Raw genomic sequence first — 27,020 nt, 5'->3', positions numbered from 1 at the left:
ACTTCCTTCCGCCATCTTTTCTTCTCCAACACAAACTCCGGCAATGGCAGGAATGGCACCGCTGAGCGGATTTCTGAGTTTATCGGGAACCTGTTCTAAATAGGGCTTGGTGAGGGTCAGGGAATCAGCCACTGCCCAGTGGCACACACACGAGCTCTGGATCCGGGCCTTTGGCCAGCAGTGCCTGCGGCTAAAACAGACTGAAACAAACACGACAGCCCGCTTCCCAATGGCCTGTTCAGAGCAGGTGCTCTGTGGGGACCTGGAGAAAATATTTTTTGTCCTTCACAAAAAATTCCACCTAGAGGCAATAAAATCTATTTGCAATCTGCAAAATCAGGGGAAGGGACAGTGTGGGCTTTAACTGAACAAAATAAACTTCAGGGGTGGCTACTGCTTCTCTGTACCTCCACCCCCACCACAGGCTGCAGGGCAGAAGTTTGCAGCTGGGGCCATGGATGTGCTCTGGAGAGCCCGAAATCCTGGACATGGTGTGCAGGTTTGTGTGTGGGTATGGATGTGTGCACTTTTTCTGGGGAAAGAGACCACAGCTTTCTCAAAATTCACCAAGGGGCCTGTGACCCAGAAAAGATTAAGTGTCATGATATTGAGGTTAAAAATAATCCTGAAAGAGTTCTGAATGTACTGAGAACAAAACTCACCATAAGAGCAAAGGGTTACCTTACCCAAGTTTTGATGTAGCCCTTACATCTAAACAGCACCACCCACGTTCCCACTGTGACGAGAAGACAGAGGGACAAAGTGGTAAAGAATGTGTCCCACATCAAGGCTTGTCCCAGCATAAAGAGGAGGCTCATACCCCAGGGTCACACGAGTCAGTCCAGGGCCCCTCCCAACTCAGGGGAGGCTGACAAGGAAGATGCCTACCTGAGAGTGCCCCACCTGGCCAGGAACCAACTAGTTCACTAAGTACCTCCACTCCACAAGAGAGGACCTGAGGCTCAGAAGTGAAGCTGGTGGTTCCAGGTCACAGGCCTAGTGAGCGACAGGGTCCTTAGGTCTCGCCAGGTCACTCTTTCCCTACTTTTCCCTGTGAACTCTAGGAGGACACAGGCAGAGACCAGCTCGAGCCCTCGCTCCTCCTTGTCACCATGTGGGGAAGGAGGAGGGAACGCTATCCAGTCTTCATTTAGTCACTTCAGAGCGAGAAGCAGGCCCGTGAGGCCGGCAGGATTGGGGGAATTCCCAAGGACCTGGCTGGTCAGGACCAGCTGCAGAGCCTGGACAGGAAGAGGCTCAGCCTGGTCAGCTGCAGCTGAGTCACCCAGCCGGGATGAGATACAGAGATGGCGACAGCTCGTCAGGTGGGGAGATGCTGAGAGATGTTTGCAGGCTTGCTATGAGTGACCTGCCACCTCTGTGCCCAGCAGTTCATCTGTACTAAGTGAAAGAAGGAAGCAGCTCTGTCCCTGCACTGTGCTAAGGACAGTCCAGTTTCAGGAGTTTCACATACCTCTACAGATGAGAAACGGGGTACTGTTTATATAGCATGAAGCCAGGCCTGTGGTGCGTGGACAGTCTTAGTCCTTTGGAATTACTGTCACCACTGGGGATAAGGCAACTGAAGCTCAGAGCTTTGCACTGTGCCTATTCATGATTCCTTGCTCAATGACCCAGGACACAGGGTGTGGCATGGTCTGCTGTGGTCACTAAACTCATCCGAACCTCTTGCCTACTTCGAAACCTCCTTGTGCCCTGCGACTATCCTGGCCAGGGTACAGAGAAGAGGGTGCCAGGGCAGAGTTCTGCTTTTCCCAACCTCGGGAGCCACAGAGAGCATCACTTCTGCCCCCTGCTGCCCAAGAGTCTGACCCAAATGTCCCATGGCTCCCTCCATCTGACCAGACTGGCACTGTTTCCCACAGTGCACCTCTTGCCTAGAAGTGACATGAACACCTCAGCCAGAACTTCATGACACCCGCCTCTCTGCTGGCCCGACCCTCACTATCTTTCCAAACCTCCCCCTCTCCTCCACAGCCTCACCCTGGCCCCTAGAGGGCTCCCCACTGCCCACATGGGGACTGGCACAACCCCACAGAGACCTCTCCTGCTGCACGGTCCCTCCGTGCTCAGCCATGGGGTCTTCTGACACACAGAGGACAGTATCAATCCCTGAGGTACCTTCAGTCCAGTCCATGAGGTTCCCCAAAGGCCCTGGCACATCCTAAGCATATTCCGGAAAGCTCTACTCTCTTGCCTCCTGGGCTGTGGTATGAGGTCGCAAGGTAGTCACCAGAATCCTGTTCCTGCCCCCTTGCTGCCTGTCTAACCTGCTCATCCTTCAAGGCCCAGGCAATCCTGAACCAGACCTTGTCCAGGGCCTTGACCAGGCTCCCTGGATGCACTCAGCAACCTCCACAGCTGACCCCTCAGTTAAGCCTGAGCTCACTAACAGGAACGGTGTCTGTCCTCGGAGCCTGTGCCTGCTCACGAGTGAGTTTCTCGAACTGCCGTTCACTCTGTCAGTCTCAGAGTTCACTTTCAGAAGGTTTGGAGGGAGGCAGTGTCAGGGAAATTCCTGCTTGACAACAATCTATGTTCTGTGCCTCCCAGCATGACCCCAAGGAAACGGGACTTTGCTAACGGAGTGTCCAAGGCTGGCGAGCACCTCGGAGAGGAAGGTGCTCCAGGCAGAAGGTCTCCCAGGATAGGCAAACCAACACGCAGGCAGCGCGGACCAGCCAGGGCACGGTCACCAGGAGGTGCTGAAGGAAGCTACAGTGAGCAGTGCTGAAGGTTTAAACCAGGGGACCAGGTGAACAGCCAGACCAGAGCTGGGACTCACTGGCTCTCTGACTCTGGGTTCTGCACCTGCCTTGAGAAGGATTCCTCAAATCCATGCTCTACTCTGGCTCCACCGTCCTTGCCTGTTCTTTCCTGCTCACTGGTAGAGCAGCAAGCCTCTTCACTGACAGGTGTGGCAGGTCAATCTTTTGCACTGCATGAAAGCCACCCCAAGCCTGTCACAGCACAGGGCCCAGTCCCTGGGCCCCTCCCGCCTGTCATAGGCAACCAGCAGGAATGCTTCTGGTTTATCACAGAAGATCTTATTTCTTGCCTTTGTCCCTGCTGTTCCTGGCCTGGACTGTCACTCCCTCTCTTACCTGATGACACCCATTCCTCTAGATCTGGCTCAAGGGTCACTTCATTCAGGATGCTTATCTTCCAGAACAGTGACACCCGCCCCACTGCCACCTCCAAGTTTCCATGATGCATGTGCCACACCCCCACCTCCCTAGTGGGAGGAGCTAAGTGAACAGATGCACCTGTGCAGGTCGGAAAGAACACAGTACAAAAAGACACCCCACCCAGGAGGCCTGATCTCCACTGGTCTGGGCTCCAGCGTGGCTAAGCCAGGGCAGGACTCCGCCCTGAGAGGCAGGAAGTGGTCAGGCATGGCGGCCACCCGCACTGCTCACTCACACTGGTCAAAGATGACTTTTTCCTGATGCTTGCTCTGCTGCAAAAGACTCATGGTGTCCTGCAACTTCTTTTCTTGTCCAAACAATTTTTTATGTAGTTTGGTGATCTCTGCTTTCATTTCTCCAATCTAAAGAGAAAAGGAATCAGAAAACTGAACTAAGAATATAAAATGTCATATCACATAGGAACAATTACAAATCAGATAAAAAGATCCCAACTTCACTAGCAAAGATGTTTAAATAAAAACTAGAAGGCTTGTTCTGTCCATCACATTGGCAAAACCGGATAAAATCCAGGGTGGGAGAAAGCAGTCTTGTGACCACTGGTGAACTAAAAATTGGCAAGGTCCTGCTGTAACAGCCGGTGAGGTCCACTGTGAATGCAGACATCTTTGAACCAGCAATCTAGCCCACAGCATTTACCTCAAAAGCACAAGAAGGTTCATGATTCTCCATGGATATTCACTTCAGCATTGTTAGTGGTAGGAGAAAATAAACAATCTGATTTGCTTAATATGGATCTGAATAAATTACGGTACTTACACAGAAACAAATAATTCTGCAGCTATTAAAAATGATGTTGTAGAGCTCTATTTATTGATATAAATATCAATATACATAAAAGATCGTAAAGAGAGACAAAAAGAGCCCAGAACAACAGAGATTGCACACTGCTTCCACATATCACTTCATGAAACTGAACACACATCTCCTTCCACAAAGCCGGACACCAGACAGCAACAAAATGTGAAGTGTCTCCAAGAGATACAACTTCAAACTGAGGTGTGTTCATTTTTTTTAAATAAAAACTATTATGCTGATTTTAAAATTTTGTGTTTAGATCTTGAAAAATAATAATACAAAAGTATTAGCTGGTGAGTGTGATCCATTAGGAGGGCATCCTTTGATTTTTCAGAGTAGAGTATGGATGGGAGGCCACGCTGGGTCCCCAGTCCTGGGAGGTGAAACAGAGACCCTCCTCATCAGCTCCCTTCCTCGAGGCAAGTGAGCCCGGACCCGCTACTCCCACCTGCGCTGAAACACCTCTGCTCTGCTGAGCCATCAGCTTATAAAGAGTCCCTTTAGTTTGTTCCCAAACTTATTTATGTAACAGTTGTAACAGAATTACAGAATCTAATTAAATATTAAGTGAACCTATGAAGTCTACGTCTGGACAGAGAGAACGGGCTGTATGAAAACTAACATATGCTTCTGGAAGACCAGAGAAAGGCGAGTCACTGAAAAACACATTCTGGCAAATTAGGTGTGGGTGAGACAACTATATGAGATGTGGGAGGAACACAGTCTAGAAGAATTCTAAATTCAGATTGCTTCACAAGTGTCTAAGTTTCTCTTCATCTTAAAGAAACAGAAATTGGAAGTGACAGACATACATTATGGATATGGCTCATGAAAGAAAGGACATGTGGAACTCTAATCAGCAGACCCATATTTAAAGAAAAGGCCCTGGCCCTCCATCAAAAGAATGGCGAATGTATGTACATTTATCTGTTTTAAGTCAAACTAAAATGTTTAAGGTATGTATCATTTTTTGATTCCCTAACCTACTTTTAGGATTAGCCAATCATGTCAGGTAAAGGGCCTTCAATGGTTCTCCCAGCAGACCCTAATGCAGACATCAGGTTTGCATGGTTCTCTCCCACAATCCAGGGCCCAAAAAGATCTGGGCTGGGATCACAGTTCCACATCCTAGGATAAACTACCCCAAAGTCAGAGCCTTAGTTCCACACCCGTGACACTGGAATAACCATCCCTGACCCAGCCACACACTGCAGGAGGATGAGTTCAGAGGAGTCCGTGGAAGCCGGGGATGGCCACTTCACTCCTGGCCTGGCTAAACTGTTCCTCTTTCTACAGTTCCTCCAGGACGCTTCACCTGACACCCCTTCTGCACCAGGAGTGGAGGCTCCCCATAACTGCCTACATCTGGTGGACTACAGCAACTGGCCATTGCAGGCCTGCATCCCCTACCCACTACCAGCTCCTTCCCCGATCACCTCTGCCTGATGCAGAGCAGGTGCTGGGACATGCCTGCCAACTGGCAGGGTTGACTCTCATTGGCACTCTCCTAACACCCTGTACACATCCTGTCCAGCACATAAAACCATGGGTTTTAATAATTTACATGTCTGCTGTTTACTGGATTCAAACCTTCATTTTTACAGCATGAACATACTACAGTAAAAACCGCAAGGGCTCCAAAACACAGCTTGGCCACTTCCTAGCTGTGATACTGAAGCAAATCATTTACCTCCCTCGAGTTTCAGCTTCAACTTCTGGAAAATATGAACAAGAATACCTAACTCCAAGCTGGGCACAGTGATGCAAGTCTATAATCCCAGCAACCTGGGAGGCGAGGAGGGAGGACCTCGAGTTCGAAGCCAGCCTCAGCAACTTAATGAGGCCCTGAGTAACTCAGTGAGATCTGTCTCTAAATAAAATATAAAATAGGGCTGGGAATATGGCTCAGTGGTTAAGTGTCCCCGGGTTCAGTCCCCCAAAACCAAACCAAACAACAACAAAAACCCTAACTCCAGATAGGAGGGTGGATTTTGAATGATCACAAAAGAAATGAGAAATGTCTGGGGCAATGGATATGCCAATGACCCTGATCTAACCATTATGCATAAGACATGTGTACTGAAATGTCACACTGTACCCCATAAATATGTAAAATTACTATGAATCAATTAAAAATAAAAACATTTTAAAATAAAAATTAAATTAAAAATATATATAATGGGGGTAGGGGATGGGGAGTGAGAAGAATGGAGAAACTTTAGATTATGTAGAAAGAAATGAGAGGGAGGGTGGTATGAAAAATGGTGGAAAGAGACAGTCATCATTACCCCATGTACATGTATGATTACACAAATGGTGTGAATCTACATCGTGCACAACCACAGACATGAAATGTACTCCATTTGTGTACAATGAATCAAAATGCAGTCTGTAAAAAATAAAAAACTAAATAAATAATGAAAAAAATAAGAACATCTGAATCTTGTAATTCCACTTAGGACTTTAAAATAGAAAACAAAAAATCTAATTCCCCAAGATCTTGGAAAAGGGGTAAAATAAGATGCTGTGTATGAGTGGTGCCTGGTACCCAGTAGTCACTCAACAGAAGAATTCTTGTTTTCTCTCTTTTTTCCTTTTTACTTTTCTTTCTTTTTAGTTAATAACAGACAACTTTACTGAAAACCAATAAAAATCTAAAGAAATTTTTCAAAATGTAACAATATACATAAAAAAACTGAATAGCATTTTTAAAAAATTTCACAATACTGAAAATTTCAGAGCATAATAAAGTACAATATCTATTTATTGATAATAGAGGAATTAGGAAATGCTTATATAAGTAAGCCCACTAGTGACAATATCAACAGAACAGCTCTCAGTGAGCCGCCCGCTTCCCAGGAGGCCATAATATTCTCCATCAGTGTCTTGCAGCCTGGCTTCTGGAAAGGGGTTTTGCTTGTTTGCTTTCTTTTATGAGGAACATTTCAAATATTTATGCCAGTAGAAGGAATTTGATAATGACCCCCCAGGAACCAGTTCGGTTTAACAATTACCAATTCAAGACAAAACTTCTTTTGCCTACACCCCTGCCCCTTCTCTCTCCAAAATTAATCCGAAACCAATCTCAGGAACTCATCATATCATCTATAAAATATATTAGTATGTATCTCTAGGAAAAAAAGGTTTTAAAACACCATAATATCATAAGTTCACCTAAAAAATGAACATAATTCCTTAGTACAGCTTGAGCATCCCTAAAATAAAAATCCAAAATCCAAAATGCTCCAAAGTCCAGAACTCTTGAGTCCATGCATTTTGAGCATTTTGATCTTCAGATTAGGGATGCTCAACTCACAAAGTCTATGCAAATACTTCAAATCTGAAAAAAATCCAAAATCAGAAACACTTCTGGTCCTAAGCATTTCAAGTAACAGATGCCCAATAGGTATCACCAAATATGGAGTTAGTGGACGCATTTCCCTGAGTCCTGCATAACTGTACTTTTTAATAATTGGTTTGATTCAGGATTCAAGTAAGATCCATATTTTGAATTTGTTATTTCTTACATTTAACTCAAGGGGTTCTCAAAGCTCCTAAAAGGGTTGCTGAAACAAACGATTGGGGCTGCTCCCAAGGTGGCAGATTCAGCTGGTCTGGATGAGGCCCAAGAATCTGCAATTCTGATAAATTTCCAGGTGATGCTGATGCTGCAGGTTCAGGGTCTGCACTTTGAGAGCTACTATAAATCTTTGGGTTTTTTACCCACACCTTTTCCTTTCTTACCAGGATAAAATAGGTTCTAAGCTCCTATTGTACATTTCCTGACCAGATCTAGAATCAAGTCATTTCTCCAAAGAGCCCATGCTCCTTTCAGGGGAAAAGGCATTTAGATACCACAATATGGGCATAAGAGGTGCTTGCTGGAACTGGGTCAGATTTTATTACTTCAGTCTTCTACATGGAGAGAGTTAGTCAAGTTTTTTGTTTTTTGTTTTTTGTTTTTTTAACAGAAAACACATCATGAGTTCATACTGATGTTTACAATTTAAATTTAAAATTACAGGGTCTTAAAAAAAATTACAGGGTCTTCATTTCTTTGATTTTATATCTTTTAATTCATAGTAAAAATCTTTGTTTCTAATGAAATTAAGAGTTGTTTTATCTTACAATAGAAATATAATAGTTTCATAATATTAATACCAATATTATTATCAACCACTGAAAATAGTTTATATTTTAAAAAATGTTTTCGGCAAATTTTCTTACCTGTAGAGTACTTTTACTAGGAATGTATGGTCAAATCACCGTTGCAGTCACTGAAATGTCCCATCTTTGTGTGACCATGCCTCCAGTGCCATCCATAGTAAGGCTGATTGTTTCATTTTTAGAAATTGTTATTTTCCCATTTTGATAAGTTTTATTTATAATTGTTAACTATTTATATAGTTCTGAAGCCAACTGTATAAAACAAGTTCTATTCAGAGAAATCTACCTTTATCCCTGCCCTCCAATCTCTCTCCTTACATGCTGACACGAAGCCTGTTATTGCTTATTCTTCATTTAAAAATTATAAGCATATATGTGTCTATATATTTATATTCCTCCAATGACTTTTTTAGGTCAACTGATGTCCATGATGCATGCTTTCCAGAGCGGCCCAAAGGACTATGGGATGGTATGTTAAATGCAAAAGGTAAGTCAATGATTCTCAGAGAAAATAGCATGGAGCAAAAAGCCACCAGGCTGCTGAAGATGTGGAAGTCTGCTTTACACACATGCTTCACACCAGGCAAAAGCCACTGTATAAAACACAGGCAGTGACAGAGCAGTGGCGAGAAGCAATTTAACACCACACAGGGGTCTGTACTAGCAGCCAGCAGCTACATTGCAGCATCTCCAAGTCTCTGTCCTCGCTCTAAAATTGTGACACTAAAGTGAACATAATCAGTTATCTGAGAAACCCTCAGAAAGAGGGCAAAACACCTCGAGCACCAACCAGTCACTGGACTGATCTGGAAGACGGGGAGAATCGACACAGCTACAATTTTGTGTGTGTTACATACACGGTAAGAACTGCATTCTATTTAACAAGTAAGCACTACTTGTACTAAGGACAAGACCATTGTATTGAAAGTCAATTGTTAAGTTCAGATATGTTTGCTTTAAAATCCCTAAGGGAAAGGAAATAGTTTGGTCATATGGGGAAAAAAATCACCCAATCATACATTTATTCAAAAACACATGTTCCCCTGAAGGAAAGCAGAGGAAGGCAGACATTAAAACAAACCAACAAGTAGTTATCTTTTGTGACGAGAGCTACGATGGAAGAGGAAGATGCTACCACTGAGTGACTGGGGAGCCCGCTCTCACTCAGAGCCAACATTTAAGCTGAGACATGAAGGTGGGAAGGAGCCCGCAGGGCAGCACAGGACATCCCAGGCAGTCAGAAGCAAGGAAAGGCCATGGGGCTGGAACCAGTGAGTCCCACCCACCCTCCTGACACTCGCCTTCCACACACAACTCTCCATCAGCTAAAGTAGGCCAAAAAAAAAAAAAAAGATTTTAATGGAACAATGGGTGGCTATGAGCTTAGCACACCCAACCTCCCTTAAAAGGCAGGGATCCTTAAAAGGAAATCTCAGGACAGGCTCCTCATGAGGACCTTCAGGAAGGGGGCTGCTCCACTGGCTCCTCGCGCCTCCTTGCTAGTCCGTAGCACATTCGCAGGACAGGAGGAGATAGCTTCAGACCACCCAATCCCAACCTCCTTCACCTGGGGAGGTCCCCCCGGTTAGCCAAGCTGGGCGCTCACCCTGTCACACACAGTACATGTGCACCCCACAGATGGAAACAGGGCAGGGTTCTACCTGCCTGCGTGGGCAGCTGCACCAGGGTTACAGGCTGAGCTCTTGGGTGCTGGAGGTCAGTCGGGTAAGAGAGCTGTAACCAACCTGGTGTCTTTCCCTCCCTCTGACACATCCCCCCACACTCAGTGACAGCCACTGGGGGTCATTCCTGGGCTGGGAAAAGGAAGGGACTGAGACACAGGCCCGGGGGCATCCTTGAATCTCTGAAGCATGTGTCACCACCTACCTGCCCACAGTGAAGGGTACACTGGCCATCCGTGGGGAGCGAAACTCTCCAGAGGAGCTTCAGCAACCTTGAGGCCTCTTCCAGGATCAGCCTGGCCGTGGTCACGCTGCAGACAAACTTGCTCAGAGGCGGCGAGTGCAGACCCTACACGGGGCCGGGGGATGAGAGAGCGGTTATGTGTGGTCCTGAGACCATGGACAGCCAGCTTCGACAGGCAGCATAGATCTCCAGACTGCAGGGCTTGCACTGTGTGCTGCAGTGCCCGGAGATGCTCCAGAGCAAACGCAGCAACAGCAAGAGCAGCGACAGGGACGGTTGGCAACAGCGGTTCCTTTCTGTGAACAGTCCTGGGGCCTTTTAAAGTCACTCACCCTCACTGTCAGCAGAAGGAAACACACGGGGGTGGGGAAGAGTCAAGGCATGAGAAAACAAGGACTCAGATGGAGAAACACAAAACAGAAAGGAACAGCATTTGTCTTTACAAGTAATAAATATAAAAATAAAACCACATATACTTTTTTACTTATTAAATTAACAAAAAATCATCATGAATAAAAATACTCAACGAAGACAAAGGTTTGTGGTGAGATGGGTACTCATAAACAGGTGCTATTCTCTGGGCAGTAATGCAGCAGAGGTTATCATCAAGAGCCCTAAAAAGTCCACAAGTTTTGCTCATAACTTCATTTCGTACCTGATTTTTTAAAAATACAATTTAAAAAACATGTATGTGTGATGATGCTTGCCCATCACAATTCTTATGTTCAACAAACAGTGAAAGAGAGAGTAAGTGAGGGTCCATCCACATGTGAGCCGATTTGGCAGTCACTAAAAGTGAAGGGTGAGGAAAAACCAATCAACATTGTGTTAGTTGAAACATGTGGAACTCACATATTTGGGTGTAGGTTCGATAAACTTTTGAATGTCCTAAAAGTACACATCAAAATTTTAAGTGCTGACTTCTAGAGGTAGTATGCTGTTTTTATGCTTTTCTATAATTTCTGGTTTTTGTGCAATAAAAATTTTAATCAGAAAAGAACAAGCATCTTATTAATATTTATTAATTTATTCAACAAATATTCAGCAAGCACCTAATCCACACTTGGCCCTGTGCCAGGTGGTGGACATACAAAGTTGAATAAAGCAGACCCTCTCCCTGCTCTCCTAGCGTTTCTGTCTAGTGGAACATAAATGGTAGAATTGATTTTTTATTAAGTAAAAACAAAAAGTCAAATCGGGTATGGCAAAGCAGGGGGCTCAGACATCTCCAGTAAAGACCTGAGAAGAGGGATCAGGAAATGTGGCTCATGGAAGCTTGAGGGGTCTGGTCAGCCTTGGGGGCGGGCGTAGACCTGACCCCAAGTCTTGGAGGAAGCAAGTGAGCAAGCGCATGCCCAGGAGCTGGGCCTGGACAAAAGGCAACGAGACGGGGAGGAGTCCAGCAGGATGGGTTGGGGGAAGAGAGAGGTAAAAGGGGCCAGGGGTTCCGGGACAGAGGGAACAGGGAGGAACCTGGGCTGGCGACAGCACGCAGAAGGCAGGCAGGGATGGCAGCATGAAGCCCAGCCTGTTCAGAGTAGGATGCGTGGCAGGAGGGGGAGATGCTGGCGGGGAGGCAGGCGGAAGTCAGCCCCGACCAGAGCTCCTCAGAGCCTCTACCCAGGCAGCAGCGGCAGCTTCTGCACAGGTGAGTCAGATGACTAGCGCCGTCCTGTGAGGTGGAAGCAGGGTCACAACATGGGAGGAGAGCACCTTGCAGGACAGAGTTCGGATGCGGACCGCTCCAAGCCACTTCTCAGCACCTCTAAAATGGGCACGGAATCACTGCTTCACAGGTTGCGGTGAGGAGGGAACGAAATGTCACAGAGAGCTCTGTGGAAGAGATGGAGCCACGACCACCTCGAGTGGGATGTAGGGTCTCACATGGTCAAGCTCCTCACAGGCCGATGCAGGAATTATGGTGTGCGCTGGTGTGTGTGGCACGGCGTGGCCTGGCGTAGGCACAGTATGAGGTGGCATGCTGCGTGGGTGGTGCAGTATGGCGTGGATGATGCCCAGTGCAGCGTGCCATGGCGTGGCATGGTGTGACACTGGGGATGGCATGGCATGGTGTGACTCTGGGGGATGGCATGGTGTGACACTAGGGGGTGGTGTGGCATGGTGTGACACTGGGGGGTGGTGTGGCATGGTGTGACACTGGGGATGACATGGCATGGTGTGACTCTGGGGGATGGCATGGTGTGACACTGGGGGGTGGTGTGGCATGGTGTGACACTGGGGGGTGGTGTGGCATGATGTGACACTGGGGGGTGGCATGGCATGATGCGACATTGGGGGATGGAGTGGTGTGACATTGGGGGATGGAGTGGTGTGACATTGGGGATGGCATGGTGTGGCATGGCATGATACTGGGGGGTGGTGTGGCATGGTGTGACACTGGGTGATGGCATGTCATGGTGTGACACTGGGGGGTGGTGTGGTGTGACATTGGGGGATGGAGTGGTGTGACATTGGGGATGGCATGGTGTGGCATGGCATGACACTGGGGGGTGGCATGGTGACATTGGGGAGGTGTGGCATGGTGTGGATGGGAAGGCGTGGCGTGGCCCACGTGGTGCGTAAGTACAGTGAGTCTGGCCTGGTCCCACACGGCATGGTAAGGACCTGCTGCCTTGTGAGGGTCAGGGCCTCTATCTTCTCCACAGGATCCTCAGAGTCCGAGCACACTGGGCGGCTGGACAGAAGGGAGGCAAACTAGCTAGATGAACGGCAGGACACACAGAGGGACGGAGGGACGGAAGACTGGATGAAAGACTGGACAGACAGGCCGACACGGGCACAGAGCAGCGGATCCCTGTGAAGTAGCCACAATCATGCAGGTACGGACCTCGACAAGCTGCGCCCCCAACCCTTCCACGGTTTCCACACTGGACCTGACTCTGACCTCTCCTGGCCTACGCTTTCTGGTTCCTCCTACTTAGGGCCCTACTGAGGACAACTGTGCCACTTGCCTCCTAGCACCCTCAGTCATTCCCTCCCACTCACTGCCCCAGTGAGCGCCTCTTTCCCCAACTCTGGCCGTCAGGTTACCTTTGTCTCCAGCTCTGGACTTGAGGGGCTAGAAACCTCTTGGGTTTGCATGTCCATCTCAGCAAGGAGCCTCTGTCCCTGGTGGATCTGCTCACACAGCGCGTCATAGTCCTCGATCAGGCCCAGGATGTGGTGGCCACTCCTGCTGGCCCACAGGCAATGGCGAGCAGCCAGGTGGGGCAGGCAAGGGGTGCTGGTTACAGAGCTACCACTGTTGCAGGAGAGGGAGTCTGTGTCCTTTTCAGAGAACAGAGGAGTCTCTGAAGCTGCAAAATGAGAGGCAGAACATCAGACCTACTTGGTAGCACCCTGTGTTCAGAGATTACATGCTGAACCCCAAACCCCTGCCAAACACCTAGTTGGGATAAGGGACCCCCTTGCTTCAATTTAAAAGTCCCACTGCTATACCCAATGCTGCTTCAGTTACGCAGACTTCAGTGTTGTACCTGACTTTGGCATCATAGCCAGGGTGGAATCAAACAGGTCAAAGGAATGACTGCTTGCCATGGGACATTTGTCACCACCTGTAATGTGCAAAACACTGCCATCAGTGTTTGAGAAAGACGTGAATGAGAGTACAGTCTCTCTCTCACACACACATTCATTCAGAAACACAGCATTCGTTCACATTCTCCCTGGACGTCAGTCCTGCTAGACCTGTTTAGGACAAGAGAAAAGGAGCAACTGGGCCCAGTCCCTTCCTGGAAAACCTCGTCAGACAGGAAACGAGAAGTTTGTCTCCGTTGCTCAGGACAGAGGGGAAGCACAGGGCTGTGGGAGCCGGGGGAGGATGCCGACCCAAAGGTGGCTTCCGAAGACTGGTGCTGGGCTGTGTTAAGACCACAGTGACTAAACCCTGGGAAGGAGGGAAGGAGCAGGTGCAAGGTCAAGAGGTGTGAACCCTCATTCAGGGAGAAATAAGCAGGTCCTGAGGCCAAGGCCCTGATGCCAGAGGACACAGGAGGGTGCAAGGCCGGAACCAGGAAGACAGAGGGACCCACTCATGGGTGTTAGGTTGGGCAGTACCTGTTGAGATCTCAGTTTGGGACTGCAGGAGTGAGTCTGAGGGTGACGGAGTAACCTAAGGGCAAGGGAAGTGACCTACAGTAGAATATGGGGGTGACACATTTGAGTCACCCTAAGAAGGCAAAAATCAACAGTTGCTCAAGATGACCGAGCAACCTCCATAACTTGGAAAGCACTTTCACATCTGAAAAGCTATTAAGCTCTCAAAAGCCCAGTAGGCAGAATGGCACTGTAATTTAGATTTCAGGGAAAGAGAGGCCAAGGGGCAGCATAACCCAGCAAGGATGGTGTCCAGGTCTCAGAATCCCCCATCCGCTCCTTCCACCCTAGGGAGCCAGGAGGTCAGCTCCATGAAGTCAGCCCCTGAGAGGAGGCACTTTAAGCCAAAGATCACAGCCTTTCGAACTGAACACTCAAGGGCTGCACTTAAATATAGTCCGGAAACATCTTTGCAGAGGAAGAAATGCTGTTGCCCAGGATGGAAGCCTGCCTTGTACTCATGGAGACAGAACTTGCCCGCTGAGGCCGCACTGTGAGCTGTGGGTACCCTGGATGGCCCCAGCCAGGCACACCAGGCGCCTCTGGACAGACTTCAGACGCAAGGATGCGCTCACAGGCAGCCCTGCTGCAGCTGCCCTGGCTGCTCTCCTTCCCGGGGGGCTCCAGCCCAGAACCATTCTCCCTATCTGCACCTCCCCTGGACCGTGACCACACCTCTTGGGTCCTGGCTTCTGGGAGCCCTGAAAAGGGCCAGAAACAGACCTATAATTAAAAGGTAGTACCCCTGCTGACGGAGTCAGGCTAACACTGCTGCTTCTGGACTCTGCTGGCATAGAGACCATGTAGAAGACAGCGACATGGCGTCGCCCCAACCCTTGCGATTCCCTAGTAGGATCTTATCCTGAGAATACAGTTTAACAGAAAAAGCACGTAAACATCGAAATCACCAAAACCCCAAATCAGATACCTGAACAATCAACAGGGTAATGGTTTGGTGACTAATGATAATCCGCAAAAAATTATTAGGAAGCCCACCTGAAAATGGGAACATTTATGATGTAACACTGGGTAAAAACAAAGGAAGTGGGGCTGGGGTGTGGCTCAGGGGTAGACTGCTTGCCTAGCTAGGTGTGTGGGCCCGGGATTCCACACACCCAGCGCTGCAAAAAGACAAAATCCAGAATGTACAAAAAAGCACATAAAATGGTACAAAAACCAACCTGAACAACATAAACTCAAGCCTGTATCTCATTAACAAATGAAAAAAAGTAAGCAGAGGTTAAAAAAATAATACAGAATCATGAAGAATCCCCCCCCCCCATTGTTACATTATCTTTCTGGTTAAAGTTTTAAGATCCTTATCACAGAGAAATCAATGACCCAGTGTGGGCACTAAAGCAGACTCACTGGGTGCTCCTTAAGACACATGAACTTTTAAAATTAAGGGAAAAGACTTAATTCTCAATCCAAGTGATGATAAACTTTTGCACAATCCTTGTCTCTAAAGCTTGTCAATGGTCCTCGCCCCACTGGATGCACACAGCCACCTTATGGGCACCAGGATGACAATACCCAGACACCTAAAGCTTAGGGTCAGGTGGGGTCAGGAATAGCTCTGGACTGAGAGGGAAAAGAACAGTGCCATGTCATTCATTCACAGCTCCAATTCCTTCACCCACACAGTAAAAGGGATGGCCTGGTCAACTGCACTGAGCTGATCATTTGCTGGCTTGTCCTGGGTTCTGTTGGGTTGGGGCAGGGATGTCTGGCCCTCTCTCTGCTCCCTCCACATCCCCTCCAAAAGCAAAAGAGGGCCGTGTGTTCTTTACCAGGAGGTTTTCTAGACCTATAGGACACTGAAAATCAGAGTAAGAGGCTGGGTTCTCTTTGAAGGGCAGTAAGATGACTAAAAAGGCTTCTCAACCTTGGAGAGTCATGGGTAGGATGAACTGGGTAAGAGAGAACAAGACTGGAGGCAATGAGGGTGGCTGGAAGCCGAGACTCCACTTCCCACAGAACCAAGACATCCAGAGAGGTGTGCCATCGTCCAGAGGTAACTGGTAATTAGCGGTCAGGTGCCCTGGCTCGCAGGGTAGTGCCGACTCCATCAATGGAAGGACACCTCCCTGGGCAGGGGCATCACTCAGAAGCTCACACATCACACACAGACATATCAGCTGCATCTTCAAAAACCACCGAGAGGCAGATGCCATACCGTGTCTGTCTAGCTGAAGGGACCACTCAGGGACACACAGGGCTTGGACAGCCACAGTGAGGGCTCCTTCCTGGGCCTTCTTCAGCCCCTGTGCCAGCTGCTCCTCCAGCTTGCTCTGCAAGGTGCTGTTGGTTTTGATGCCCATTTCCAACTGTGCCCGCAGAGCCTGGATCTCTTTCAGGAGCTCATGCAGGTCACTGAGAGGCTCCTGCCCCTTCCAGCTTTCTGCTGCCTCTGCTCCAGCCTCTGTGGACATGTGCAAAGGGAAGTCTTGACATCTTCCACAAACAAAGGGTCAGCCATCAAAGGAACTCAACGGCATTTTCAACCCGCCACCACCATCCACCTCCCCCTTACTGAGAACTAGGTACAATTTAAAATAACAACTCGACTTTAAAAACAAAAATATTGGCTGACTTAATTGCTGCTATTCCACAGGCTAAATAAGAGCTGGAAATTAATTTTCACTTCTGGCCATAAAAGCCTAGCAAATTGCACACCAAACCCTGAAATTATGTCTAGTAGTAATAAAATCTATTTGGGCTGGAATTATAGAATGAAAGGGGATGATTTTAAGAGCCACAGTATATTAAAAAGACACAACAGCACGAATAAGAGAAGCAACTTGAGGAGAAATGAAAGCTGTGAGATGACCCTTTTCTAGATAAACTTTCAATAGGGAGAAACCATCTGGAAAATTAGTTTGAAAAAATCCCACTACACCTCAAAATTGATTCTGAAACATTAGTCCTTATAGTTGAGTCACTCTGATCTGGTATCTCTCTTGAAATAGACAGGACCAGGGCCAACATGGTCCAACACCTGGTAGGCACCATGGGTATTTGCTGAATGAATGGGCAGAAAGAAACACAAACTAGCAGGAAATAACAGGAAAGTTATTTCTTGAATGCCTACTGTGTGTTGGGAAATACGCTAGGGTGCTTTAACACGTGACCCATTCAACTTTTACAACTCCACACTGGGTTTTTACAGACATGTTTCCCAAGGCAGGAACAAGCCCAAAGGGCGAAGTGACCTGAAGGCCACACAGCCACATGGAGGGAGTGACACTCCAGACCTGAGTTGGCATGATACCTAAGCCTAGTCCTTCCTTCCATGTTTCCTGCTGCTATCTAACGGAAGTAGGCCAAAGAGCTGGCTTCAGATAAACCACATCTACCCTCAGGGTCACGCAGGTTTGATGACAGCATGTGGGGAGAGGGCACGGAGCCAGAGCCCTGCCCTCCTGCTCCTGCTGCAGGCGGTGCCAGCGGGCTCGCAGCCCTGGGATGTGACGAGCCGGGTCCCAGGGCCCAGTACCTCGCCGCAGCCTCTGGTGCTCTTCATCCAGCTTCACGTACACCTTCAGCTCCACACGGAGGGACTGGAGCAACTTGTGGTTCTGCCAGAGCAGCTGCTGCCTCCATTTCACCTCCTCCTGTGCCCTGCAACGTCCCCAGTGGGGAAGAGAGGTTAACTCCAACCCAGGTGGCTTACTCGCCCCACAGGACAGGCCCACGCCGCTCGGTCAGAAGAGGGAACAAAAACAGCATACGCATGGTTGAGAACTCCACCACAGCCTCCATTTCCCAAGGGCCTCTACCCTTTCTCCTATAGGCTTCACAGACACCTGAAAAGGAATGTGCTCTCTAATCCTCAATTCAGGGACAAGAGGAAGCCAAGTCCAAAAGGTTGTGTCTCTTACAGAGGGGTGCACAGCTCGGGAGCAGAGACAGCAAAGACAGCGATTGGTCTACACCACCACGCCCGGGCAGCCGGGGCGGCGATGGGAACTCTGGAGGAGCAGGGCACTGGTGAGTGCTGACACCAACAACTGAAATGCGGGGCTAGTCTAAGGGGACGCCGCAAGACAGGGATCGCCTCTCCTCCACTGGGAACCTCCCAGTGGCTCCCTGTGCCACTCAGAGTGAAAACCAACGTCCTCCTACAGCTCCGAGGCCTGACGTTGACTCCACATCTGGACACCTCGTGCGCTCCGCCCTACCACACCCTCCTGCACCCTCTTGTCCAGGTGCACGGGCTCCCCGACGCCTAGGGCAGAGTGCACTCTGCTGGCTTTCCCAGAGGGCCACAGCATCATGCCCTCCGCGCGGTTCTCTATCCAAAGGGCATCTTCATAGAGATGGAAAGATGGAACACAGCAGCCCGCCCCCACCTCCCTTGAATGATCATGCCCTGTATTTCAGGCCCACCAGACACACGGCGCATTTCTGTCCATCCCTGCACACCGGGGCAGAGGCTAGCATGCCTCACCCCGGGACTGCACCCCCAGTGCTGGCTGCAAGGGCTGTGGGGGAGGGGCCTGGGCCCACCTGCCCAGCTCCTGGCTCAGCTGCTGGTTGAGCACGTCCCTCTCGCTGACTTCCTTCCTCAGCCTCTCGTTTTCTCCCCTCGCAGCCGCGTGCTCCTGCCGCAGGTGCTCCAGGCTCGCCACGTTCCTGGAGAGGGACTCTCGTAATTTTTCATTCTCTTTCTGTTTATCTGCAAACACCAAGAAGTGCCACTGAGAAGGGATACCATTTTTTTTTTCCAACCTTATTACGCAGATAGAGCACTTCAGCTCGAGCACTCCAAGAATACAAAAAGGAATGAGATTTAATCTGACACTGATGATTTTGGTGTTCTAATTATCTTATGCATTTTGGGCAGATAAATCTGTCAACATCAAGGCTGCAGATTAAACGTCACTGGCAGGAAATGGGCCTGTTTAATTTTCTATTAAATAATGGGCCCTGCAAGCCTGGTTACTTTGCCTTCACAGAGCAGAGTGTGTAGAAACTACAGGTGGAGACAGGAAGCAGGGCCCCGAAGGCCAGCAGCCAGCGGTGACCGTGCAGGCCTCCCCTCCCACAGGCCGGCAGGGCTGGCAGAACTAAGCCTCCCATGAGGGCCTCACCCTCCCCGAGGTGCAGGAGACAAAGATGCTCAGAGCAGAGTGCTGGGGACAGGGTGGCGGGCTCAAGGGTGGCTTCTCCACTTACTGACTCCATGACCCTGAGCATGGGTCTCTACTTCTGTGTGTCTCAGTTTGTTCACACGTGCTGTGGAAGGAAAGGGTTAGCCCAGGGGGTGGTATGCAGGGTAGGGGCTGAAAGAACTCACATGGGTGAGGGGTAGCAGGGTGGGTGGTGAGATGTCCGCGGCACCTGACACTAACCATGCAAGCATTATGTAAAGCCCCACACAGGTTCTGCGGTACTCAACCTCCACAGCACACCTCCAAGGCCCGACTTACAAGTAGGAAACTGGGGATCAGCGAGGCTAAAACTTCCCTGCAGGGACATTGCCAGTGAGTGGCGGAGGGAGGGGTCAGACCCAGGGTTTCGATGCCACTCTTCATCACACAACAAAAGCACATAGAGGGCAACTTAGACTCGGGTGATCCCTCGGACGGCAGGCACCGCTGTCCCCCACTCCTGGCTGGCTGTGTGCTCCTCACCTCCGAGGGAGGCTGGACCTGCTTGCTCCCTTCCATTTCAAAGATCTGGTTCTCTACCCTGAGCTACTCTGGCTAACCCCTCCTCATCCTTCGAGACTGGGCTCTCGGCTACCAGCTTCTCCAGGGTCCTGCGCTCCCCGGCCTGCCTTCATCACGGCCAGTCCTCGTGCTGGCCTGCTGTGGGATGTTGGATGTCTCCCCCATCAGACCCAAGCCCCTGAGAGGAGGACCAGGACTCACTGACTTCTGTAACACAGTCTCCACAGGCTCTGACTCAGAACTGGAGCTGGAGGATGCTTGCTGAGTGAATGATCTCCAGAAGCCCCAACTTCATTTCTAAAGCCCCAATCACATCAATATCCTCCAGAGAAAGTGGGTAAGTTGGCCCAAGCTCCAGCCCCACCACCGTCTAGCTGTGACCGCGGGCACAACAATTCCCAAGGCCTTCGTTTCTCATGTGGAAAACAGAGATGATAATACCTCATTCCAGAATTGTTTTAAGTACTAAAAGAAAGCATGAGGGAAAGTTCTTTAGAGCTAAGCTCCAAATAAGAAGAATTAAGGAAGGGTCTTTTTAACCAACCAGCTGGATGAAACTCTGCTGGCTGTTAGAAATCTCTGGTGGAGCCCTTCTCTCTTCCACTGGGAACCAAGACAAATGAGAGGTGGCTGTGTAGAGGGGACAAGTGACAAGGAAACAGTAACATATGCTGAGACCCTTAGAGACACCATGCTGAGAGCTTTACACCATTTAATTGTCACAACAGCCCTATGAGGTATCCCCTAACCTCTCTGTACCCCACTTTTCTCAGCTACGATATGGGAATACCTCATAGGACTGTTGTGAGAACGACATGGGTAAAGCTGTCATGGGGCCCAGTATTCAACCTAGATTGCTCCGACTCCAGTCCCTGCGTTCTTTGCCTGACACGGGGGCTCTGGGGCCCTGGCTGCCGGCAGCTCCTCTGTTTCTTACTTCGAGACCCTTTCAGGAGCATCATATTGAGCACCTGATTCTGCTTCCTCAGGAAATGAATCTCTGAGGTGAGAGAACTGTGCAGGTCTGAACCACAAAAAATGTTTGTAGACCCTATTAAAAACACAAGCAAACAGCACTGTATGGACAGTCTCCAGCTTAGTATGGATGGAACTTCCTGGAAAACAGGTTTGAACAATGAGGAAATACAACATGCAGTGAAAAATCAGCCCTGGGGACCATCCAAGTGATTTCCAGAGTCCAAGGGGAAACGAGAGTGAGCCTGAGAAGGTGGCAAGAGGGGACCCAGGCCTTCCCTGCCCGAGGTGAACACGGCAGGAGATGGGGCCAGGGTGGCTGAGTAGATGACAGCCTCAACCTCCTGAAGTGCAAACTCACACACCAGAGTCTGCCGGCCTCCAACCTGATGAACCGCCCCCTCCACAACCCTCAGGGGACAGTACCACCGCAAGCCCTGCCTCAGCCAGCACCTGGACCAGTCCTACACTCCCTCTCCCACAGCCCAGTCAGGCAACCACGCTGCTGCTTCTTCCTCAAGATGCCAAGGACCTGGGAGTCTCTCCTGTCCCCACGCTTCAGGCCTGTGGCCTCGCTCTGACCTGGCCTCCCTGCCCTTCTGCCCACGGGGTAGTTATCCTAAATACAATCTTTTCTTGTAATTCTCTGCTCAAAAACATCTGATGGCCCAGCACTGCAAGAGACAATCAAACAAACAAAACACAAGGTCCCAACTTCCTAGCCTAGAAGGCAGGGATCCCCAGGGTTTAGCTCCAACTCATGGCACACCACACCCCTCTCTTTTCAGAACCCATGTCCCTAAATGCAGTCAAACAGGGCCACTTCTGGTCCCCAGGCATACAATATGGTCACACCCCTTGCTGACTTTGCAGAATGAGGTTCCCTCTTTGCCTGGATGCCCACCACCCTCTTCATCTGACAAAACCACCTTCAATTCTTGGCTAAGTGCATAGTCTCTGAGTGTGAACTGTACAGGTCAGGGTCAAGTGGAGCGGAGGCCACTCCTCACTGTGAAGACTTCACTATGCTGCTGTCCACTGCTGAAACCCTACCTCCTCTTCTAAATCCAGCTCCGATGACACTCCCACCCTCTGAGCTTCCTCGTCTGCACCATTATAGTGCTCCCGTTCTCAGCTTCCTTGGAGAGCACCTGCTGTATGCAAGGTGCCTCATCCACGTGGCTTTCCTACTGAGTCCACTTACTACACCACAACCCAATGCCAGCTCCTGCTTGCCCAGCCACCACACAGCCAGAACGTGGTCATGGGCCACTGCGGCCAGTGAGACCTGCAATGAAGTCTGCTGAGGCTACAAGGAGGACTTCCCACAACTACAAAAGGAGGACAACTACAAAAGACTGAGCCTCTTTCTTTCCATGCTTCAGACACCATCCACAGAGAATGGGATCCTCATAGACACCACAGTTATCACAGACACCATCCCCAGCTCTGATGTCACTGAGTCATGAAACCTGCCTCAGAACCACCTGCCTCTGGATCTCGTGTAAGAAAACAAGCGCCATTGTTTCTAACAGTTCGTACTCATAGTTCGTTATCTGCAGCTGCAAACATCCTGGTGCGAGAATGATGACCTCTAACGTGCTTGCTCCTCATAAGGTGGGACACTGAGCTCTTCAGAGGCGTGCGCCCACCCCTCTCTGCAGTACGACTGCTCTTCCTGCTAACTGTTCACTGATCACATTATCATACAGTTTTTTAATTCACAAATGTCTCCCCACCATCCTCCTCCACCATCCCCCTTACCCAGGAACTCTGGTGCTGTTTCAGAGACACCTGGATTGAACCATGGCTCTGGCTTCTTAATAGCCACAAGACCTGAGGCAAGACATATAACGTCCCTCAGTCTTCATTAGTGCAATAAAAATGACGAATGCTGTTACCGTTACTGCTATTACCATTTGTAGTAATAGCACGATTGATGGCGGCTGGAGCCAAATCAGGACTGAAGAGTAATCCGAGTGAGCAGGAAAAACTATCCAGGCCTACAGTGACCCAAGCCAAGGAGTCGCCTTCCAAAGGAATGCCAGGCCAAGGACCAGGTCCCGACAGTCTAACTCTGAGAGTTAAACCTGAGCTAGCAAGGCATGCTTTGAGGCTGGGAGGCCACTTCTTCCTCTGAATGCCACCACTACAGTAAACCTGGACAGCTGTCAGCACCTGGAAATTCTAACGCAGGGCATGACAGTGTTTACCAATATTCCCCCTCAAGGTGGTAAGGACTCCTGTCTTTCTCAAACCTACTCCCGAGATGAACGTTTCACAGCAGGGGGAGGCAGGGCCCCTTTTATTTCTTTGTCTTTTCAGAGTCTGTGACAATATGGTGAGAACAGCATGTCTTCCCACCAGCGTAAATACTTTATGAATGCATTTTTGTGAACCTTCCCGTCAGAGGGAATTACTCTCCAGAGCAATTGCCTGCTCCATTGTAGCCGGTGGCCATTTGAGCCCCCAAATAATTCTATAATTGGATTTGCCAGGGAAAATGTAAAACAAAATGAATCTAATTCAGGCATTACCAAGAGTAAATGTGAAGGGCCCAGGCGTGTATTTCTCTCCTGTGTTTGATATGACTAATAACTCAGATTAATCCATTTCCCTGGGGGCGAGAGGGGGAGGGGCAGGGTGGAGGGAATGGGGGAGGAGGGGGAGAAGTAAAGGAGCCCCTGTTTACCTTGTGAACTGGAGCGTACACAGTGCTTCTGAAAAGATGTTCTTCTACACTGATGGGGTTAGAGAGGAATGAGGAGTAGACTAGGGGTCGGAGGAAGGACTTGTTCTAGAAGTCAGTAATCCCACCTCTAAAAATGGAAATGACATTAGGGTCCTCGCCCACTGTAGTGTTTTAATGTTAAACTGGTCATGTTCTAAAATAAATAAAATAGTAAAACAAGACTGATAGCGACGATGGAAGCAGCCACGTGGCGAGCGAGGCACAAGCTGAGCCTCTTCACGGCACTGCCTCATCTCACCTTCAATGACCCAGTTTTAGGAAATAATTGAGCCTGGGAGAGGTGGTGAGCTGCCCAAAGCCACGAAAGCAATAGAGAGAGGAGCCAGGATCCACACCCAGGTCAGTCCCACACCCAAACAAAGCCAGGCCTTTCCCAGCACACCAGCTGCTGAGGGGGCATTCTTCATGAAGCGAGGGCACTTCCTGCAGCAATAATGACAGAAGTCCAACATACACTGTTCAATGAAAGTGGGTCAGAAGAGTGGATGCAGGTATGTTAACTTTTGGATGAGAGGGGGACTAAGAATACATATTTGTACTTGTATTTTAAAAATCACTAGAAAGATACAGAAGAAAACAACTAAAGTGTGGAGTAGGGCAGAGAGGACAGTGTTAACAGGTAGGATGGAGGGTCTGATTTTTGACCTCTGTGAAACTCTTACCTATCGGAAAAATATGTTTAGTGTTCATGGAAGATCATTTCATTCAGAGCTAGCCATGGTTATGCAGGAATACTGGTGATCCTTTTGATTGGCATGTGAGAGTTACCAGACTGCTAAAATGCTGACATTTTTATGATCCATTATTGACAAAAAGACAAAATATGGCTTTGTCCTACCCTTGCATACCTATCTATATCTCTACAGCTTCCAAAGTCCAGAAGGATGGCAGGGGTGGCAGGCTTTGGCAGTGAAGGAGAAGTCAACATTTATCAGACACCTGCCTTGTCCACAGACTGTTCCATCGGCAATTGTATCCCAATGAAGCACTCAGAGTTTGCACTGCCCTGTGGGAAAGTCCTTCCTTACCTTGATCAAACTCAGACCCCTGCCGTTCCAGCTGTTTCCGTAGCTTCTCATTTGTTTTAATAGATTCTTCTAAACGTTTTCTCAAAGTTCGAATTTCCTGTATGTGTTCCATTAGTAAGTCTAGAGGAAGGAAGGGCATTTTTAATTTAAAGTCTGAAGCTCCCAACAAATTGAATAATTTATAGACTATGCAGGGATCTTGAAATTCCAAACAGTATCAGAGGTGTTAAGAAAGCAACTGGCAATCCTGTCCTAGGCCTAGGGAGGCTGGGCTATTGTCCAAGGTCCACAGACATAGCTCTGTGCTGGTTCTTTGTGGCCTTCCACTAGGATGCTATTTTACATCACACGGAAAAATTATATTCCATACAATTTTAATGCTAACTCTAATGTAGCCTTTTATTCTTCTCAATATCAAATATTAATTTAAAATCTTCCTTATGGTGAAACCAACAGATCATTTTCAAGTCTGCTTAGATTGCCTGAGAGTTGATTGAACCACCTTCATAATGAATCCAGATATTTTTGAGACTAATTTTTTAAAGGAATGTGTTTATCTAGTTATCACTTATTAATTTAAGTCTGAAAAATAAAGCAAAACAATGCTAGTGAGAATGACTAATAAGGGTAATCTCAAGAATACACCCTGTTACCACAAGAATAAATGCATATGACCTTTTCGGGCTATTTATATCATTAGCCTCAGAAAAGTTCTTTTCCAATGTCTTTTACCAAATAATCCTACTTCTAGGGCTTGATTTCAAGAAATTGCCTGAGATGCTGACAAGTGTTTGCCAGAATACACAAAAATATTCATCTTGGCAGTATGTAATAGTAAAAACTGAAATGACTAAAATTGTTGAATAAACTGTAGTATATTTGTTATGATGCAGTATTTAAAACTGTTATGAAAACTATATAATACTATATAATGAAAAGGTTATTGTTATCATATTATATTAAAATTTAAAACAGACACAAAATTGGTTATTCAATATAATCACAGCTCCACATAAAATCTTACCCAAACAGAAAAGACAAATATACAAAAGAAGGTGATATACTAAATATTGAAAGCAGTTACTGTAGGGCAAGCAATTTAGATTTTCTAAAAATTCTATATTACATTTTAATATAATACTTAATAATAGATAAAAAAGTTTCCTGAACTTCCTAAAATGGGCCTGTATTATGTTTTCATCCTCTGAAACATTTCACTTTAACAAAGAAAGAAGGAAATCCAGTTTCAATCTAGAGATAGGTTTCTAGAGCCAGTTTAAAACGTAATCACATTAAGTATCCAAAGGCAAAACTAATGTCTTTAATTCATCAATTAGGGTACACTCAGTATGTCTTAGTAATGTTTGTTTTAAAACATTATACTAATGTTATGACCCAGTTTTAATTCCTCCAAAATGGCTTTCATTTAAAAGTAGCACAATGTTACAGATCTTTTCCTAATTAAATAGTAATTTTGCCATGAATTTGAATGTTTATGAGATGACTTAATTCCCAGACCTTCAGCTATCTCCTATTAATGCCAGAAGTGTGGCAAGTAATTTGGTGGCTGTCTGCTGCTCCCTCGGCAGCCCAGCTCTCAGGGACTCCACGTGCGCCACACTCGGGCACATCCCAGCACTGTACCTCCTGTCCCCAGTCTTCTTCCAGGGGCCAGTCAGGCAGGGTCGGCCAGGATCGTATCAGCTTTGACTGCAACCTTCTTTGTTGGTTTACCCAAGCTCACTGCTGGCTCTGGGCTGGTAAATGCTCTGCAGTCATGGATACAAGTCGGCTTTCCCTGAGTCTGGCCAGGAGCTGGAAGCAACACTGGGGCTTAAGGAAACACGACCAGTTGAATTGGACACCATTTGTTAATTATGCAGCCAAGGTAGAAGGAAATACTACACTAGCCTTTATGAAAGGGGAGAAAAGTATTCCTTACAGTAAATCCTTCTGACAAATGTTACCTCTTTAAAACCATAAATCCTGTAAGGAGCTACTGCCAAAAATAGATAAATAAATACATATATCATTTTGCCTGGTAGTTCCAGTTTAGAGAATCAATATTAAAAAAAAAAAAAAAAGCCCCAAATGAGGGGAAAGCTTCATGTTCAAAGATACTCCCCGCAGCACTGTTCACAATTGTGAAATCCTGGAAATGGCTGAAACGTTCAGCAACGGGAACATACGGAAAACTGCAGTTCGGTCATTCAATGGACTATTCTAAAGCCATGAAAAATGACATTATGTAACGGCATGTCAGGATGCAACATTAGGTGAGAAAAGAAGGGGCAGTAGATCATCTCTTTACACAGATCATGAGCATGACAGAATGAAAAACACGCAGAGAATAAGA

General features: G+C 47.9%; 1 protein-coding gene across 3 annotated transcripts in view; it reads right to left on the bottom strand.

Annotated features, from left to right (window-relative positions):
* The window catches only part of Cdk5rap2 (CDK5 regulatory subunit associated protein 2), a 190,739-nt gene that overhangs the window by 7,062 nt on the left and 156,657 nt on the right, over positions 1 to 27,020 (bottom strand). For all 3 annotated transcript variants that reach the window (XM_047524618.1, XM_047524616.1, XM_047524617.1), the window contains 8 exons: positions 24,665 to 24,784; positions 18,744 to 18,912; positions 17,731 to 17,855; positions 16,411 to 16,656; positions 13,616 to 13,693; positions 13,170 to 13,435; positions 10,080 to 10,223; positions 3,445 to 3,571 (listed from right to left, as the gene is read on the bottom strand). In XM_047524618.1, coding sequence (XP_047380574.1) covers positions 3,445 to 3,571; positions 10,080 to 10,223; positions 13,170 to 13,435; positions 13,616 to 13,693; positions 16,411 to 16,656; positions 17,731 to 17,855; positions 18,744 to 18,912; positions 24,665 to 24,784 — 1,275 coding nt within the window. The remainder of the gene's footprint in view (positions 1 to 3,444; positions 3,572 to 10,079; positions 10,224 to 13,169; positions 13,436 to 13,615; positions 13,694 to 16,410; positions 16,657 to 17,730; positions 17,856 to 18,743; positions 18,913 to 24,664; positions 24,785 to 27,020) is intronic.

Source organism: Sciurus carolinensis, chromosome 14 (assembly GCF_902686445.1).
Source record: "Sciurus carolinensis chromosome 14, mSciCar1.2, whole genome shotgun sequence".
In the NCBI taxonomy this organism is placed as follows: domain Eukaryota; kingdom Metazoa; phylum Chordata; class Mammalia; order Rodentia; family Sciuridae; genus Sciurus; species Sciurus carolinensis.
The sequence above is the reverse complement of the archived record's forward strand: the minus strand, read 5'-3'. Positions and strand labels throughout refer to the sequence as shown.